Source organism: Salvelinus sp. IW2-2015, linkage group LG20, assembly GCF_002910315.2.
Source record: "Salvelinus sp. IW2-2015 linkage group LG20, ASM291031v2, whole genome shotgun sequence".
Classification (NCBI taxonomy): Eukaryota; Metazoa; Chordata; class Actinopteri; order Salmoniformes; family Salmonidae; genus Salvelinus; species Salvelinus sp. IW2-2015.
Window position 1 is genome coordinate 17,659,120 of NC_036860.1, and position 18,927 is coordinate 17,678,046.

The 18,927-nt window shown below is 44.1% G+C and overlaps 1 protein-coding gene across 2 annotated transcripts; it reads left to right on the forward strand.

Annotated features, from left to right (window-relative positions):
• The first annotated feature begins 5 nt into the window (after positions 1 to 5).
• On the forward strand, positions 6 to 11,489 carry LOC111980938 (COP9 signalosome complex subunit 6). Of its 2 annotated transcripts, XM_024011996.1 has the most exons (10): positions 6 to 112; positions 1,702 to 1,827; positions 6,545 to 6,676; positions 7,049 to 7,137; positions 7,339 to 7,401; positions 8,646 to 8,693; positions 8,784 to 8,898; positions 9,068 to 9,160; positions 10,752 to 10,852; positions 11,022 to 11,489. In XM_024011996.1, exons 1-10 carry the CDS (start codon positions 70 to 72, stop codon positions 11,160 to 11,162), a joined length of 951 nt encoding a protein of 316 aa, XP_023867764.1. In that variant the 5' UTR covers positions 6 to 69; the 3' UTR covers positions 11,163 to 11,489. The 2 variants fall into 2 exon arrangements, with proteins under 2 accessions (XP_023867764.1, XP_023867765.1); XM_024011997.2 differs by lacking the exon at positions 1,702 to 1,827 and having other exon boundaries at positions 37 to 112.
• The last annotated feature ends 7,438 nt before the right edge of the window (positions 11,490 to 18,927 follow it).

The following is an 18,927-nucleotide window of genomic DNA, read 5'->3' on the forward strand; positions in this document are numbered from 1 at the left end:
ACACTGCCCCTTAGCGTTTGGGGAAAAAGCATTGTTCTATTGCGCTTGCGCAGCTGTCAGTAGGACAAGATGGCGACGAGCAACGGTGGTGGAATGGAAGTGGATGGGGCCGGTAATAATATCCCTAAGCACAATTTATTTATCTTATTTTGACAAGGTTGTATATATATTGTGTCGGCGCTAACTTTACTCCTTTGTCGATGGTGTTAGCTCATGTTTAGCTTGCCATTATGTCTCCTTTGCGTTCTCTAACGTTACTTCAGCGAGGCTAGCTAACTTTAGTTGGCATAGCTAGCTAATTTAGCTAACGTGGCTGTCCCAGTTAGTATTTGTGCGTGCTGTACCGGTGTTATTAGTAGTGCTGAGGGAGAAAATGATAGTTACATATCGGGATATTATTTTTGAGTATCTATCGTACGTTTTGACAATATAATTTGTGCGCTAGTTTGCAGTACCTGCACCAACTCTAGTAGTTTTCTTTTATACACTCTTATAAAAAAGGTAAAGGGTTCTTCGGCTGTCCCGATAGTAGAACCCCTTTTAGTTTCAGATAGAACCAAAAAGGGTTATATGTAGGGCCCTTAGTGGGAAGGGTCTACATGGAACCCAAAAGGTTTTTTACCCAGAACATGTTTTTTTCTACCTGGAACCACTAAGGGTTCACTTATGGGGACAGCCGAAGTATCCCTTTAAGTTCTAGACATCACCTTTTTACTAAGAGTGTACKTACAGTAGCTTGTTTTCCATCTTTTTAAATAGGGAGACCATTTTGTTTTCAGAACTTATTTCCATGAATCGTTTTCTCATGGCTCTCTGCAGCAGACGTACTGAATGGTGAGCAATATGTTTGGATCGTCGAATTGCAATACATATAGAATCGTGAGAATCGAAATACATGTGTCGGCAAAAGGTTGCATGATTGAATCCCCGAGCTGACAAGGTAAACATCTGTCGTTCTGCCCCTGAACAAGGCAGTTAACCCACTGTTCCTAGGCCGTCACTGAAAATAAGAATTTGTTCTTAACTGACTTGCCTAGTTAAATAAAGGTAAAATAAATATCATATCGCAATGTCGTTTCGCGAGGTTTCTGGGAATTGCCAACCCTAATTATTATCTATGCAATTTCAAAACGATTGCAGTTAATATTTGCTTGTTAGCTAACTAGCTAGTTAATTTTTGACCTCAACTGTCACACATTGATTGGTCCTTCTGTAGTAGTTAGCTAACTAAGCATCGGCAGTTTAAACAACTAACGTTAGCGTATCTATTGCTAGCTAATTAGCCAACTACTTTGTTTTCTTAGTTAGCTTAAATTACAGCGACGTAATTGGTCCTCCACACCGAGCTAGTACTTAACTATAGCAATGGAGATGGCTACAGCAGTTATTAGTTAACTTCATGTTCACATCTTTTAACGTGTCAGTTGGAATAGCACTGTTGATAAATTGAAGCTCTGCTGAGTAGAATCAATGTCCTCACTGTACCTTTCCTGTATATTACCAAGTGGTACATGTTTGTTCAAATCCAGCTCAATTCAACGACACACTGATATTGTAACATTAATCTAAAGAAAACAACAATATTCAATACAAGAACACGGATGCTTTGTTTGCTCGAAAGCAGGTGGTCGTGCTTAGGCCATGTTTGGCTGAGATGGCCAAAAGTAAAGGAAACCCACCCTCTTTCTGTCTGTCCCACAGCCAGCCCCAGTGTTATGGCGTCTGGGGTCACCGGCAGTGTCTCTGTTGCCCTGCATCCTCTAGTCATCCTCAACATCTCAGACCACTGGATTCGCATCCGCTCCCAGGAGGGGCGGCCCATGCAGGGTATGTGAGCTCATCAGTTTTCAAGTATACCAATAATTCTATACAGTCTTGCATTTGGCATGGAATAATGGACAAGGGGATGAGATTGAAATTGGTTCAATATATTGCTGTTGTTGAAATATGTTGTAAAAAGTTAAGACAATAATTAAAATACACCGAACAAACATTTAAACCCAACTTGCCACAAGATTTTACTGAGTAACAGTTCATATAAAATCAGTCCATTTTAAATTAATTAATTAGGCCCTAATCTATGGATTTCACATGACTGAGAATACAGCTATGCATCTGTTGGTCACAGATTCCTAAAAATAAATTAGGGGCGTGGATCAGGAAACCTGTCAGCATCTGGTGTGACCACCATTTGCCTCATGCAGCGCATCTCCTTCACATGGAGTTGATCAGGCTGTTGATTGTGGCCTGTAGAATGTTGTCCCACTCCTCTGCAATGGCTGTGCGAAGTTGCTGGATATTGGCGGGAACTGTAATACGCTGTCGTACACGTTCATCCAGAGCATCCCAAACATGCTCAATGGGTGTGGTGAGTATGCAGGCCATGGAAGAACTGGGACATTTTCAGCTTCCAGGAATAGTGCAACAGATCCTTGCGACATGGGGCTATGCATTATCATGCTGAAACATGAGGTGATGGCGGAGGATGAATGACACGACAATGAGCCTCAGGATCTCATCACGGTATCTTTGTGCATTCAAATTGCCATCGATAAAATGCAATTTTGTTCACTGTCAAATCAAATACATTTGTATTTGTCACATGCGCCGAATACAACAGTATTACCGTGAAATGCTTACTTACAAGCCGTTAACCAACAATGCAGTTCAATAAATAGTTAAGGAAATATTTACTAAATAAACTAAAGTAAAAAATTTAATCTAAAAGTAACACGAAAATTACATAACAATAACGAGACTATATACAGGTGGTACTGAGTCAATGTGCGGGGGTACAGTTTAGTCAAGGTAATTTGTTAAGTGACTATGCATAGATAATAAACAGCGAGTAGCAGCAGTGTAAAAACAAAGAGCGGGGTGGCCATTTGATTAATTGTTCAGCAGTCTTATGGCTTGGGGGAAGAAGCTGTTAAAGAGCCTTTTGGTCCTAGACTTAGCGCTCCGGTACTGCTTGCCGTGTGGTATCTGAGAGAAGAGTATGACTTGGGTGACTGGAGTCTTAACAATTTTTTGGACCTTCCTCTGACATCGCCTTGTATATAGTTCCTGGATGTCAAGAAGCTTGGCCCTAGTGATGTACTGGGTCGTACGCACTACCCTCTGTACCGCCTTATAGTCAGATGCCGAGCACTTGCCATACCAGGAAGTGATGCAACTGGTCAGGATGCTCTCGATGGTGCAGCTGTAGAACTCTTTGAGGATCTGGGGACCAATGCCAAATCTTTTCACTCTCCTGGAGCGGAAAAGGTGTTGTCCTGCCCTCTTCACAACTGTCTTGTTGTGTTTGGACCATGATAGACACCAAGGAACTTGAAACTCTCGACCCGCTCCACCTCAGCCCCGTCGATGTTAATGGGGGACTGTTCGGCCCTCCTTTTCCAGTAGACCACAATCAGCTCCTTTGTCTTGCTCACAATGAGGGAGAGTTTGTTGTCCTGGCACCACACTGCCAGGTCTCTGACCTCCTCCCTATAGGCTGTCTCATCGCTGTCGGTGATCAGGCCTAGCACTGTTGGTGTCAGCAAACTCAATCATGGTGTTGGAGATGTGCTTGGCCACGCAGTCGCCCCAGTGTTGAGGATCAGCGTGGCAGATGTGCTGCTGCCTACCGTTACCGCCTAGGGGCGGCCTGTCAGGAAGTCCATGATCCAGTTGCTAAGGGAGGTGTTTAGTCACAGGGTCCTTAGTGCCCACAAAGCTCACCACTAAACTATGTTGTTGAACACTGAGCTGTAGTCAGTGAACAGCATTCTCACATAGGTGTTCCTTTTGTCCAGGTGTGAAAGGGCAGTGTTAAGTGCAATAGAGATTGTGCCATCTGTGGATCTGTTGGGGTGGATTGCAAATTGAAGTCTAGGGTTTCTGGGAGGATGCTGTTGTGAGCCATGATCAGCCTTTCATAGCACTTCATGGCTACTGACCTGAGTGCTATTGGGCGGTAATCATTTAGGCAGGTTACCTTCGCTTTCTTGGACACATGGACTATGGTGCTCTGTTTGAAATATAGGTATTACAGACTGTCAGGGAGAGGTTGAAAATGTCGGTGAAGACACTTGCCAGTTGGTCCGCACATGCTTTGGCTATACATCCCGGTAACCCGTCTAGCCCCACGGCATTGAATGTTGACCTGTTTAAAGGACTTGCGCACATCGGCTACAGAGAGCGTGATCACACAGTCGTTCGGAACAGCTGGTGCTCTCATGCATGCTTCAGTGTTGCTTGCCTCTAAGGGATCATGGAATAAAAAGGCATTTAGCTCATCTGGTAAGCTCGTGTCACTGGGCAGCTCGCGGCTGTGTTCCTCATTGTAGTCCGTAATAGTTTGCAAGCCCTGCCACATCCGACGAGCGTCAGAGCCAGTCTAGTAGGATTCTATCTTAGTCCTGTATTGACGCTTTGCCTGTTTGATGGTTTGTCTGAAGGCATAGCCGGTTTTATTATAAGCGTCCAGGTTAGTGTCCCGCTCCTTGAAAGCAGCAGCTTTAGCTCGGTGCGGATGTGGCCTGTAATCCATATCTTCTGGTTGGGAAATGTACGAACGGTCACTGTGGGGACAACGTCGTCAATGCATTTATTGATGAAGCCGGTGACTGAGGTGGTGTACTCCTCAATGCCATTTGACGAATCCTGGAACATATTCCACTCTGTGCTAGCAAAAGGGTCCTTTAGCGTAGCATCCGCGTCATTTGACCACTTCCGTATTGAACGAGTTACTGGTACTTCCTGCTTTAGTTTTTACTTGTTAGCAGGAATCAGGAGGGTAGAATTATGGTCAGATTTGCCAAATGGAGGGCGAGGGAGAGCTTTATATGCGTATGGAGTAAAGGTGGTCGAGTTGTTTTTTTGGGGGGGGGTTTCTCTCTCTGGTTGCACATGTGACATGCTGGTAGAAATGAGGTAAAACAGATTTAGGTTTGGTAGCGTATGCCTGCCCATACCATAACCCCGCCCCCACCATGGCGCACTCTGTTCACAATGTTGACATCAGCAAACTGCTCGCCCACATGATGTAATACACGCTGTCTGCAATCTGCACAGTACAGTTGAAATGGGTGACCACTGGCACACTTCTCCAGTGACGAGCACACAGATTAGTTTCCTGGAGACGGTTTTTGACAGTTTGTGCAGAAATTCTTCGGTTGTGCAAACCCACAGTTTCCTCAGCTGTCCGGGTGGCTGGTCTCAGGCGATCCTGCCGGTGAAGAATCCGGATGTGGAGGTCCTGGGCTTGCCCGGTTACACGTGGTATGATGCCGGTTGGACGTACTGCCAAACTCTCTAGAACAACTTGTGGTAGAGAAATTAACTTCTCTGGCAATTGCTCTGGTGGACATTCCTGCAGTCAGCATGCCAATTGCACGCTTCCTCAAAATTTGGGACATCTGCTGCATTGTGATGTGACGCAACTGTATATTTTAGTGGCCTTTTATTGACCCCAGCACCAGGTGTACCTGTGTAATGATCATGCAGTTTAATCAGCTTCATGATATGCCACACCTGTCAGATGGATGGACTATGTTGGTGAAGGAGAAATGCTCACTAACAGGGATGTAAACAATTGTTTGCAAAAAGAGAGAAAAAAGCATTTTTTTGCGTATGGAAAATTTCTGAGATCTAATTTCAGCTCATGAGACATGTGACCCTACATTTTGCATTTTATATTTTTGTTCAGTTAAGAAACTGCAAGAGAACAAATGCAACAGTGGGAAGGGCATCTTACATGGGTATGGTTACAGTTGGGCTGTTACAATTACCATATAACCGAGGGTTATGGCTGAAGATGGTTATGGAATAAAATATCTCTAAATACCCTTTTTTTAATGTAGAATGAACAGATGACTGAAGATGGGATAACCAGGCATTTGTGCGTTTCGACTGTTTCTTGACTCTTAATAACGTGATATAACGTATTTGCTGAAACAAGCAAACTAGGCTTTGGTTGCTTATGCAATACCCTCATCAATGTAGCATACAGAAATAGAATGACTAGAACGGGCTTGGAACCAATTAGACTGGTAAACTCATGGGTATACTCACAACGGCTGCCTGGTATTGTGACGCGGTGATTTCAGTTAATGTGGAATGTTCATTCAAATGATCACGTGGTGCTTCATGCAATGGAATGTATTTTTTTGTAATATCAGTTGAGTTGAATCAACAAATCACAGCACATATTTTAGTTCTTGCTTTGCTCCTATGGGTACACTCACAATGGCTGCCAGTCCACCCATTATGCCAGCATCGACTTGAATGGGATGACTGTTCTATTCATTCTATTTCTATGGCAGCACATGCAGTTAGGAGGAGAGGAGAAAATGTGTCCATAAAGCTGTTCCTATTCGAACAGTTATGTCAAAGACTGTGGTCATTTTTCTGGCCAATTACTGTCGTCCAAAATTCCATGTCCGTCACAGCCCGAGGTTCCAGTTATTGACAGTTTCAATGGGCTTTTCTATAGCCTATATGTGTATCGATTTCCAATCGGCTGTTTCATGTTGCATTTTATCCTTTCCTTTTCACCCAGTGATTGGCGCACTGATCGGGAAGCAGGAGGGTAGAAACATCGAGGTGATGAACTCCTTTGAGCTGCTTCATCAATTGGTAGATGACCGAGCACACATTGACAAGGAGTACTACTACACCAAGGAGGAGCAATGTGAGTCTCATCATATGTACACCGTGTGTGTTCATTTCACTAACCTACCTTACAGGTCAGATGGCATTTACTCCCCTTAATTACTGATGGTGATGAAAGTGCAATATGAAAAGTGATGATGTTGTGCTGTGTCATGGTTTCCCCACCACCTCTGAAGCACAACATGTCATAGTAGGCTTGTGCCTGAAGCCCTTGGTGGAACTAAACCTCATTGGGAGTTCTGGTCTACGATTGGTTTTGCCTTTTTAAATCACAATTAATACGATTAACTTTAGTAGGGGACCTGATCCTAGATCAGCATTCCTGTTGATTCATATGGCACCTGACCTCTTCACCTGACCTCTTCACCTGACCTCTACACCTGCCTCTCAGTCAAACAGGTTTTCAAGGACATGGAGTTCCTGGGCTGGTATACCACAGGCGGTCCTTGTGACCAATCAGACATCCACATTCACAAGCAGGTAGGCAGAGCAAAGGGGACTACGTTTCATGTTCCATGAGGTTGGGGCATGTTCCATGGGGGAGTAATTAGAGGCATATGGTAAAATGTACTTTTCCTGTAATTGGTCAGTGAATTGTTGTGATTTGAAATGTCAGTTGAGGTTGTTTGGCCAACACAGGATGCTGTTTTCTTATTGGCTTTTCTTTTCTCTTCACTTCAGGTGTGTGAGATCATTGAGAGTCCTCTCTTCCTCAAGCTCAACCCAATGACCAAACACACAGATGTGAGTTTCTCATTTGGAATTGTTTATATAATAATAATAAATTAATCTTTAGTGCTTTTCATAACACATTTTGTTCAAAGCGCTTCAAAAGCAAAAAAACATACAAGCAATACATCATGAGTAGGCTAGCTAGGTCAACCAATAGAGGCCAAGGGAGAATCTCAATTGCACTCCCTTGACTCTTCGCCCGCAAAACCCACTGGATATAGTGTTTTTTTGCATTGGATGTGTCTCAATCCACCGCATCCGCCTATGTAACATGAGGTGACAGAGCTAGAGCGGTGTTTCAGACAATGAGACATCCCGAAAATCTGTCTTCTCACAAAATCGTATGTAGCGTCCTAACGGTTTGGCCTATAAACTATTATGACCCCTCTATGGAGAGAGGACTCTCAGGAACACAATGTTCTTCATTTTGCTCTATGACCCTTATTAAGCGTCTTGGGACTCGTCTGAAGTCGGTACAGCCAATCTGCCAACGTCTGTCTGTAGCGTTCCAACAGTTTGGGCTACCCACTAATATGACCCATCTAGTACGCCCACAGGCCTCACAAGACTCGTCTAAAGGTCCCCCGGTAACAGTTGAAAACATTTATGGAAGTATATGGAGACTGTTTGGTGACGACAATAAGGGGTTAAATACAAGTATTATCTCTCAGAAATAGGATAGGCACTTCAGAACAAACTTTTAGCCCCCCCAAAAAATATTGGTTGTTCCATGTAGTTATGTTATTCAATGCGGTTGTATGGGCTAACAGCAGTAAGGCCAAATACACATTTTCATCAAAATGTTGATACTTCAAGGGGTCTTAATTCAAAATCAAATAGCAAAATGATCCTTGGTATGATTTTCTTAAAACAATTCCATGTAGCTTCTTAGAAACCCCACCTCCACTGGCTTAGACTCTGAGTTAATGTAGAAAACATTCTTAAAGGTGGAATCCTTCATTGTGAAACTTTCCATTTGGGTTATTACAAAAACAATAAAGTTACTCCAAACAACAAATGCTGTTATTTTCCCCCTCGGACAAGCATTGCATGCGTGATAGAACAGCAGAATATGTACTGTATTTTTTTTAAACACTGTCCACAAAACAAATAAAGTTGCTGAGACGGACAGTCGAACGGTTTCCCCTAATACGGATTCCATTTTTAAATGAAAGTTACTTGCTTTTATGCAAGACTGTTACTTGGCTATGATACAGTACATATGGTAATTCAAACATATGTCCTGTCTCTCCCAGCTCCCTGTCAATGTGTACGAGTCTGTCATCGACATCATCAACGGAGAGGTACCTCAAGCTCTCCTACCACACACATCACTGTGATTAGTACGAGTGGCTGATTTGTAAACTTGGCTGTCCCGTATCGCCCAATCCCAGGCGACCATGTTGTTTGCTGAGCTGGGGTACACTCTGGCCACAGAAGAGGCGGAGCGAATCGGAGTGGACCACGTGGCTCGCATGACAGCCACTGGCACAGGGGAGAATTCAACGGGTAACTATAGTAACGGCTGCCTAGTAACGGCTGCTTATACCCCCATTTACAAGGCCCACCATTTTAAAACGCCTCCCGAGCAATTGATCTGCCCGGTACGTCTGATACAGCTAAAGGTTTACAAATGCACTCTCAAACACTCTCCCTGTTATGTGTCTCTTGTGTTCAGTGGCAGAACACCTCATAGCCCAACACAGTGCAATTAAGATGCTACACAGCAGGGTGAAAGTCATCCTGGAATACGTCAAAGCAGTGGAAGCAGGTGAGAGAACCGCTGTGTCTCTGTGTGATGAAAGACCGAAAGAATATGACTGTTCAAGTTAGTCTGGAAAGAATATGACTCTGTTCAAGTGAGTCTGGAAATAATGTTTTTATTACCTTAGTCATTTCCAGCCCTTTCTTTAAAAACGCAATATGATTTCTCAACAATCTACAGTGCCCTCGGAAACTATTCAGATCCCTTGACTTTTTCCAAGTTTTGTTACGCTACAGCCTTATTCTGAAATAGATTAAATTAACAAAACATCCTCAGCAATCTACATAGAATACCCCATAAGGACAAAGAGAAAACAGGTTTGGAAATTTTTGCGAATGTATTAAAAAGAAAACAGACCTTATTTACATAAGACAGGATTGTGTCGAGGCACAGATCTGGGGAAACGAAACGGTACAAAAAAATGTCAGCAGCATTGAAGGTCCCCAAGAACACTGGCCTCCATCGTTCTTAAACGGAAGAAGTTTGGAACCACCAACAATCATCCTATAGCTGGCCGCCCGGTCAAACTGAGCAATCTGGGGAGAAGGGCCTTGGTCAGGGAGGTGACCAAGAACCCGATGGTCACTCTGACAGAGCCCCAGAGTTCCTTTGTTGAGATGGTTGTCCTTCTGGAAGGTTCTCCCATCTCTGCAGTACTCTACCAATCAGGTCTTTATGGTAGTGGCCATACAGAAGCCACTCCTCAGTAAAAGGCACATGACAGCCTGCTTGGAGTTTACCAAAAGGCACCTGGAGACTCTCAGACAATGTGAAACAAGATTCTCTGCTCTGATGAAACCAAGATTCAACTCTTTGGCCTGAATGTCAACCGTCACATCTGGAGGAAACCTGGCACCATCCCTACGGTGAAGCATGGTGATGGCAGCATCATGCTGTGGAGGTGTTTTTCAGCGGCAAGGACTGGGAGACTAGTCAGGATCGAGGCAAAGATGAACGGACCAAAGTACAGAGAGATCCTTGATGAAAACCTGCTCCAGAGCGCCCAGGACTTCGCATAGGATCATTGTCCTGTTGGTACAGCCAAGATAATACCGGAGGGGCTTCGGGACAAGTCTCTGAATATCCCTGAGTGGCCCAGCCAGAGCCCGGACTTGAAACCTGATCGAACATCTCTGGAGAGACCTGAAAATAGCTGTACAGCGACGCTCACCATCCAACCTGACAGAGCTTGAGATGATTTGCAGACAGGAATGGGAGAAACTCCTCAAATACAGGTGTGCCAAGCTTGTAGCGTCATACCAAAGAAGACTCGAGGCTGTAATCGCTGCCAAAGGTGCTTCAACAAATTACAGAGTAAAGAGTCTGAATACTTATGTAAATGTGATTATATTTATATATATATATTATTTTTCTTCAAATTTGCTTTGTTATTATGGGATATTGGGTGTAGCTTGATAAATGTTTTATTTAATCCATATTAGAATAAAAGGATAATGTAATAAAATGTGGGGGAAATCAAGGGCTCTGAATACTTTCTGAATGCAATGTATATGCGTACAACTGTCTTGTGTGTGTATTTCTAACCTTATGCTCTCTTTTGTGACGCACTCTCCCCTTCTGATCTGTTACGACCCAGGAGAGGTGCCGTTTAACCACGAGATCCTCCGAGAAGCCAATGCTTTGTGCCATAGACTGCCTGTTCTCAGCACCATCAAATTCAAGACCGACTTCTACGATGTAAGTTGTCCCCACTTAGGCACTTTGCAAAGCTCAGCTCTTGGTGTGAACATGCGTAGGCTTTTGTCTTTAGATTATCACCTTAGTTGTGTTTAATCATTAGAGCTTAGATGGGTTGGATTGGCACAGTACTGTAAAAGCATATGCATCTCCTTCCTTCTGTCCTCAGCAATGCAATGACGTGGGCCTCATGGCTTACCTAGGTACCATCACCAAGACCTGCAACAGCATGAACCAGTTCATCAACAAGTTCAACGTGTTGTACGATCGACAGGGCATCGGCCGGAGGATGAGAGGACTGTTCTTCTGAGCGACACAGAGAGTGGGAGAGAGAGAGAGAGGGAATGAAAGAAGAGACGAAGAGGTCACAAGCACGGCAAATGTTAATTTGCTTGTRTGTATTTTGTTAGTTGTGTCTCATCAAACCAGTTTACTGTTTTCAAAGGTAGCAAATGCTAGAAGTGTCTCAGACGACTTGTCTACCCCATAAAATCACACACAGACTTCTCACTCGCAGTTTAAGGTTTGTGACTATGCACATTAACGAATCCATGTACACGAACAGAAATTACTTTTTTTCCCTTTCGCTTTGTTTTGTTCCATGTTTCTGTAAGTAATAAATGATCTGCTGATTTTTCGTGGGACTTTGATTCCTCTGTTTATCCCAAAAATATAAAATGATAGCTAACAGATTAATATAAAAATCCTTAAGATTCAATTGGCCTACAAACTACACAGTAAACATTTAGAAATTTGTTCAGAGTTATTTCATATGGGAATTGGTCAATTCGGCACTAATCTATGGAGTTCACATGACTGGGCATACAAATATGCATCAGTTGGTCACATAACTTAAAATAATAAAGTTAAGGGCGGGGATCAGAAAACCAGTCAGTATTTGCCTCATGCAGCGTGACATTTTACATTTTAGTCCTTTAGCAGACGCTCTTATCCAGAGCGACTTACAGTAGAGTGCATACATTTTATTACATACTGAGACAAGGATATCCCTACCGGCCAAACCCTCCCTAACCCGGACGACGCTATGCCAATTGTGCGTCGCCCCACGGATCTCCCGGTTGCGGCCGGCTGCGACAGAGCCTGGGCGCGAACCCAGCCCAGCCTGGGCGCGAACCCAGAGACTCTGGTGGCGCAGCTAGCACTGCGATGCAGTGCCCTAGACCACTGCGCCACCCGGGAGATGTGCAAAATGACCTCCAGCAGGCCACAAATGTGCATGTGTCTGCTCAAACGGTCAGAAACAGACTCCATGAGGCCCCGACGTCCACAGGTGGGGGTTGTGCTTACAGCCCAGCACCGTGCAGGACGTTTGGCATTTGCCAGAGAACACCAAGATTGGCAAATTCGCCACTGGCGCCCTGTGCTCTTCACAGATGAAAGCAAGTTCACACTGAGCACATGAGCACGTGACAGAGTCTGGAGACGCCGTGGAGAACGTTCTGCTGCCTGCAACATCCTCCAGCATGACCGGTTTGGCGGTGGGTCAGTCATGGTGTGGGGTGGCATTTCTTTGTGGGGCCGCACAGCCCTCCATGTGCTCGCCAGAGGTAGCCTGATGCCATTGGTACCGAGATGAGATCCTCAGACCCTTGTGAGACCATATGCTGGTGCGGTTGGCCCTGGGTTCCTCCTAATGCAAGACAATGCTAGACTCATGTGGCTGGGTGTGTCAGCAGTTCCTGCAAGAGGAAGGCATTGATGCTATGGACTGGCCGCCCTTCCCAGACCTGAATCCAATTGAGCACATCTGGGACATCATGTCTCGCTCCATCCACCAACGCCAACGTTGCACCACAGACTGTCCAGGAGTTGGCGGATGCTTTAGACCAGGTCTGGGAGGAGATCCCTCAGGAGACCATCCGCCCCCTCATCAGGAGCATGCCCAGGCGTTGTGGGAGGTCATACAGGCACGTGGAGGCCACACACACTACTGAGCCTCATTTTGACTTGTTTTAAGGACATTACATCAAAGTTGGATCAGCCTGTAGTGTGGTTTTCCACTTTAATTTTTGAGTGTGACTCCAAATCCAGACCTCCATGGGTTGATAAATTTGATTTCCATTGATAATTTTTGTGTGATTTTGTTGTCAGCACATTCAACTATGTAAAGAAAAAAGTATTTAATAAGAATATTTCATTCATTCAGATCTAGGCTGTGTTATTTTAGTGTTCCCTTTATTTTTTTGAGCAGTGTACTTTGACAATGTAAATAATAATGAACTTGCCATGTCAATAAAGTCAATTGAATTGAATTGAATTGAATTGAGAGAGAGAGAGAGAAGAGATAGTATTGAGAGAGAGAGAGAAGAGAGAGTAGAGAGAGAGAAGAGAGTAGAGAGAGAGAGTAGACATTGACATTTGAAATTTACATGTACATTTACATTTAAGTCATTTAGCAGACGCTCTTATCCAGAGCGACTTACAAATTGGGAAATTTCTTTATRCCTTTGAAACTGTTGTGAGTGTAATGTTTACTTTTCACTTCTGATTGTTTATTATCTATTTAACTTGCTTTGGCAATGTAAACATGTTTCCCATGCCAATAAAGCCCTGAGAGAGAGAGAGAGAGAGGGAGAGAGAGAGAGAGAACGAGAGCGAGAGAGAGAGAGAGGGTAGCGAGAGAGAAAGAGAAAGAGAGGGTAGAGAGAGAGAGGTAGGGTAGCGAGAGAGAGAAAGTAGACATTGACATTTTACATTTGAAATGTCTTTATTCCTTTGAAACTGTTGTCAGTGTAATGTTTACTGTTCACTTCTGATTGTTTATTATCTATTTCACTTGCTTTGGCAATGTAAACATGTTTCCAATGCCAATAAAGCCCTGAGAGAGAGAGAGAGTAGACATTGACACTTGAAATGTCTTTATTCCTTTGAAACTGTTGTGAGTGTAATGTTTACTGTTAATTTCTGATTGTTTATTATCTATTTCACTTGCTTTGGCAATGTAAACATGTTTCCCATGCCAATAAAGCCCTGAGAGAGAGAAAAGTTTTTGACTTTCAGTCTTTCTTTACTGAAACATTCTCATTTCATACTCCTGTTTCCTCCCTCGTATAGTTTTGGGTCGCGCAAATAGTTTAACTTTGCCTGAGGCAAAACCAGATATTCAACAAAAACACATTTTGTGTTGGCTTTTCTCCTTACTCGATACTGTAAGTCCCATTATACAACATGCCCAACAGCAAAAACCACCCCAACTCTCACACGACATTCCACCAGAGACATTAAGCCTCTTTGGATGCTAAAAGTCAGATTTTTTTATTTAAAAAAATAACGTTCCCAAGGTAATACAGACTATTTCTCAGATTTGGTACACGATTCGTAGATATATGCACACTTTATAATGAGCAATAGCACTATTAGGTTAGAATAACGCAACCACTGGCTTAGAAGTATGATCCGAACGGTGGATCAAAATAATTATGTCTGCTGCTGCTGAGGTATTCGCATCACAAAATAGTACTGTATTCTGCAGGCGAAAACACTGAGAAATGCGTAGACCAGGAAGTGATTGATCTGGATTTGTATTTTTTGTATCATGGTGGGGTTACCTATCGGATGAGGCCCGTCTTTCTTCATTTAAAGTGGTGGTCCAGATTGGAATTTATAGACGGCTGAGACGAAGTTTATACCATGTATTCGTCAAGGGATAGGCCTTTGCCTACGCCGGGGGGCGTGAAAGTGGAAAGCCGGGTTTGTTGGATGTCAAATAGAGGATAAAAAACGGCATCGCGGGCTCGACCCTCACAGCAACAACTGCTGATGTCAGGTCTTTAGTCGCCGAGTTATAGACATTTGAGTGGAGCTTTAGCAGAGAACTAGGAGGGCACCATTCAACCACAATCTAGCTAGCAGCTGGCTTTGCTCAGGAAAGGCGGTATAATGCAAAGGTCATACAGGTAATTTGCATTTTAGCTGATCAGCGGGTTTGAGCATGTCTATTGTTAGCAAAAACAATTATGCTGCTAACAGGGCAAGCAAATCAACGTTATGGGGAAGTACTGTATATGGAAATGACTTTAAAAGAACTGACCGCAAAATTGTATTCATTGTATTCATAGTACTGTAATGAATTGGGAGGCAGTAATTAAACGTTCATGGTGTCTTTTCATTTAATAAAGGATGACTAAGTTGCCTCTGGTGACTTAGCATAATTATGCATGGCTAATTCCAGATGTTTTTTACAATCAGGTTTGGCCGCTCATTTATTTAAAAATATATATACTTTGTAATGCTTTTTTGACCTCACTGTTCGGCCATGTGAAGACGATATGGGTCTAATAGAGCTTCAAGAGGTCATATTGAAGTCATTAAGCAAACTAGGCAAATAATTTAGGCTCTTTGCTTCTGTTGTGAGTTAATTCGCGCGTAGACTGTGCTGTGCGAAGGCAGTGATCCACAGTGGCCCTGGGCTCAGCACAGGGCAAGGAACTGTTGTCCTTGACGCCACAGAGTATAAGTGACTTATATTGCTGGAATATTGAGGCCCATAGTGTCATACTGCAGAAGCCCGCTATAGGAGAGGCCCAGCTGCCTGATTTCCCTCAAAGGAGGAAAGAAGGTTAAAACGCTTGATTTGGTTTTGATTTAAAAAACACTGCAGTCATTTCTGTACTTTGTATATAAGCATCTGTCTGTGCTGCTCTCTGCTACAACCCTCTACGCTTTCTCGGCCATACAAAAGGGCCCAAGTCAAGGAAGATAAAATGCATGTTAACTAGAGCGGCTCATGGCTCCATAAAAGGTGTTGGCCGGGGGTGTCTGGTGAGAGCGGTTGGGAGTGACGGATGGGATCGCGGCTGCTAGCTGCCGGAATAAAATAGCAGGCATTAGGCGGAGCTAGCAGCTGGCCTGCGACGCTGCGCGCTTACTGGGGCGCTATGAAATGTGCCGTGTGGCAGTGCCCTGGGCCTCACCTGTTGTGATGCAATGGGCTTATATTCCTCGGGTTAAAGGGCATAATAAAGTGCAGATCATATGATGGATAGCAGACGAGGGGAGAATGCAGGTAAAGAGGACGGGGGGAAGAGGAGGAGATTAGGATAAGCAGGCGGAAGAATTTTGTATAAATCATTAAAGGAGGAAATTAAATATATAAAATCAAAATCAGGCCTAGCTTCTCCGCCGCCACCTCCCCTTGTGACTTCGGATAAAGAGTAGAGTGAGCGGCCTCTTGGCACTGAGTATCAGTGCCTTAGACCGTAGACGCGGCTGCGGCCACTGGGAGCACTGAATCGCTCGCCTCCTCTCTTCCTCTCTCACCAACACCCCTCTCCTCGCACCCCCGCACGCCTGGTCTAGTGAATACCTTCATGGCTCCTTGACAGCTTCTTGGGCAGGTTGCTTTCAGTTAACCTATTCAGGTCGTTGCCGGCAGGGGGTAATAAGAGATTTTCCTCTTGAGCATGCCGAAGCCTCCAGGCAGCGACTAAACTTAATTGCCACCGTGTTCGTCAACGTCAACTGTGATCAAATTCACAAAGAACAAGCCAGGGCTAGATGTTTAATCCGATCAAGGTCACATATTGTATAAATAATTAATAGGCGCCTAAGAGTTTTCCTTTGCCATGTAAACTTGATCATGTAAAAAAACTGTCCAGCTGAAACTTACCCTTGTTTTGGTTGGAGAACTCTTATGGCTTTCGCTGAGACTTTGTCCAAGAAACTGGAATTTCCGAGAGAACCAAATCAGCTAAAGGTCCACAAACTCTGCTCCGACTGCAGTACTTCCCCCATGCATATCCACGAGAGTCCGCCATCAATAAAATAAGGCCAACTTTAGTTGGGCTCGCAGAATCCATTTTGGCCCCCATAATCTACGCAGCTGGTGGTCATAAGGCCCATTATTTGTGCTTCAGTGACAGGTTAAATCCAAGAAAAATTAGAAAACTTGAAAATTCTCTTTTTCTCATAACAACTTACTTTGCATAATTAAGCCACTTATTTTCCTATTATAATGAATGAAGCCGTATTAGTCCTGGCGGGCTGGTAACGGCTTCATTTGACAAGTGGCAGTAATTATGAAAAAATTCAAATTTAATTTGTTAACTGTGCATCTTAAGCTGGCTATCAAATAATTGTTTTTTGCTGGCTTTAGATTTTGCATCGAACATCAACTTGTTTCATCAGTGGTTGGGTGGACGCCTGGTGGGAGCTGGTTCGGGGGCCCTGAACATGTAATTTCCTGCCTGGTTGGTCTCAGCGGCTTGCCTGGGGAAGCCTCACGATGCCTTCCTCCGCTCGGGTTCACGAGATCCAGACTGTGGTTGGACTGAGACCTCAATGCAGCTCCTGCTGATATCTTGCATCTGGGGAGGCGCTCCCTGTCAGCGCGCCTTTCTAATGACACGCAAGACAGCCTGTGATTAAACTATTATTGAAAGCCCAGTCTGGCTTTAACTCACAGTAATATAGACAAGCTATACTAGACTATTGATTCATCTAAACTGGAGGGGGGTGATGCAAGGGGTTAAAATGCCATAACGGCCCGGGAAAGGCCCCGACCAGAAAGCAGGCAGAGGCGCATGCCACGTCAAACACTGGCAGACATAACCTGGTTAGACGTCCTTTCTCTTTAACCCTATTTAAACATTTGAGGTTTAAAAAGCCGGACATTTCCGAGAGCAACGGCTTTAGCCAGGCCCTGTGTGTGTGGGTGGGTTTTGAGGCGAGCGTGCATGAGGCGACTGGGATAGGTTCTGGCTTCGCACTGCAACGTGGGGAAAAATACAGCCATTGAAAGATGATTCATCGGGCATCGGCGCGGCTGGCTGCGCTCTGAGAGTGAATCGGCGCCTCATTCCTTATCTAATATATTAATTCGTTTTTTTCATTAAATTTATGAAAATTATCAATGCATTTTAAATGTAGGCCAGAAATGAATCGATCTGAGTGAGGGCTAATCGGGGGAGAATTTTTAAGGCTTGGGCGTGCATCAGTCAGCTGGTCTGGTCATAGTTTATGCTGTGGCAAACTGTCCTCTGCTCATTGCTCAGTCCATTCCTCTAGCCTAGGCCCTCCTCAGTGCAGGGCCAGAGCAGTCAGCACAGAAAGAGCTACTGGGCTATGTCAAGAGGGGTTATGTAGGTACAATTGACTCGCATGCATGCTGCATGTTAATGGACGCTACGCGGCTATCGTTTTGTGCCATCATTGTATGGTGGATAAGACTATATTTTGTAGGCTACTTGCTAAATGAGGGATGGTTGCATTTCATTCTGCAACTTCAAGTGAGAAAAGAGGAAGACCTGTCGGGCTGGTTTGTATGCGGCATGCCACTTTGGGAGCCTAGCCCTGCAGGCTGGACATTTTTTTTTTTTTTGTGTTTGGCTCGATAGAGGTTAGCTGGTTTATTAGTAGTAAGGCGACAAAAAAGGAGGGAAGCTTACAGCGGTTTTGGGAAGGTAAAGGCAGGGGTACGCAGGAAGTACACGACGGCATCGGCTTGCCGTTTAGCTATTCCTATTCCGGGTCACCGCTGTAAGCGTGGGTACGGAAAGCCAGTGCGCTGGATAAGGCGCTAGTCAACCGTGCCTGATTGTGTTACATTCTCGGTAGCTTGGTCTGATTTTCGCTTAAGAATGAGCCTCCACCAAAGTTTTCACTGTCAAAAAAAATATTGTCTGGGTGAGTATAAACAAACCTGATTCCCTGCCCCAGGCCGAAAACCTGAGAAAATCTAACAGGAAGTGATCTTCTTTATTTTTTTTATCTGTGAGTTTCCTGGCCGTCTTTCTTCCATTTAAAGGGGTATCAACCCAGTTTTTCCTTTCCAATGGCTTCCTCAGGCTGTGGACCAGGCTTTAGACACTAGTTTCAGGATTTTATTTTGAAAAATGAGCGAGATTTTTCAAAAGTAGTCAGGTGTCCTCTGAATAGTTCCTGCGCACGAGAGGGTAGCTCTCTTTTTCTTTTTTCTCTCTTTATTGAATAGGTTACGGTCGGTTGAAATATTATCGATTATGTTTGTTAAAAACAACCTGAGGATTGATTATAAAAAACATTTGACATGTTTCTACGGCCATTAGGATACTTTTTGGAATTTTCGTCGAACGGAC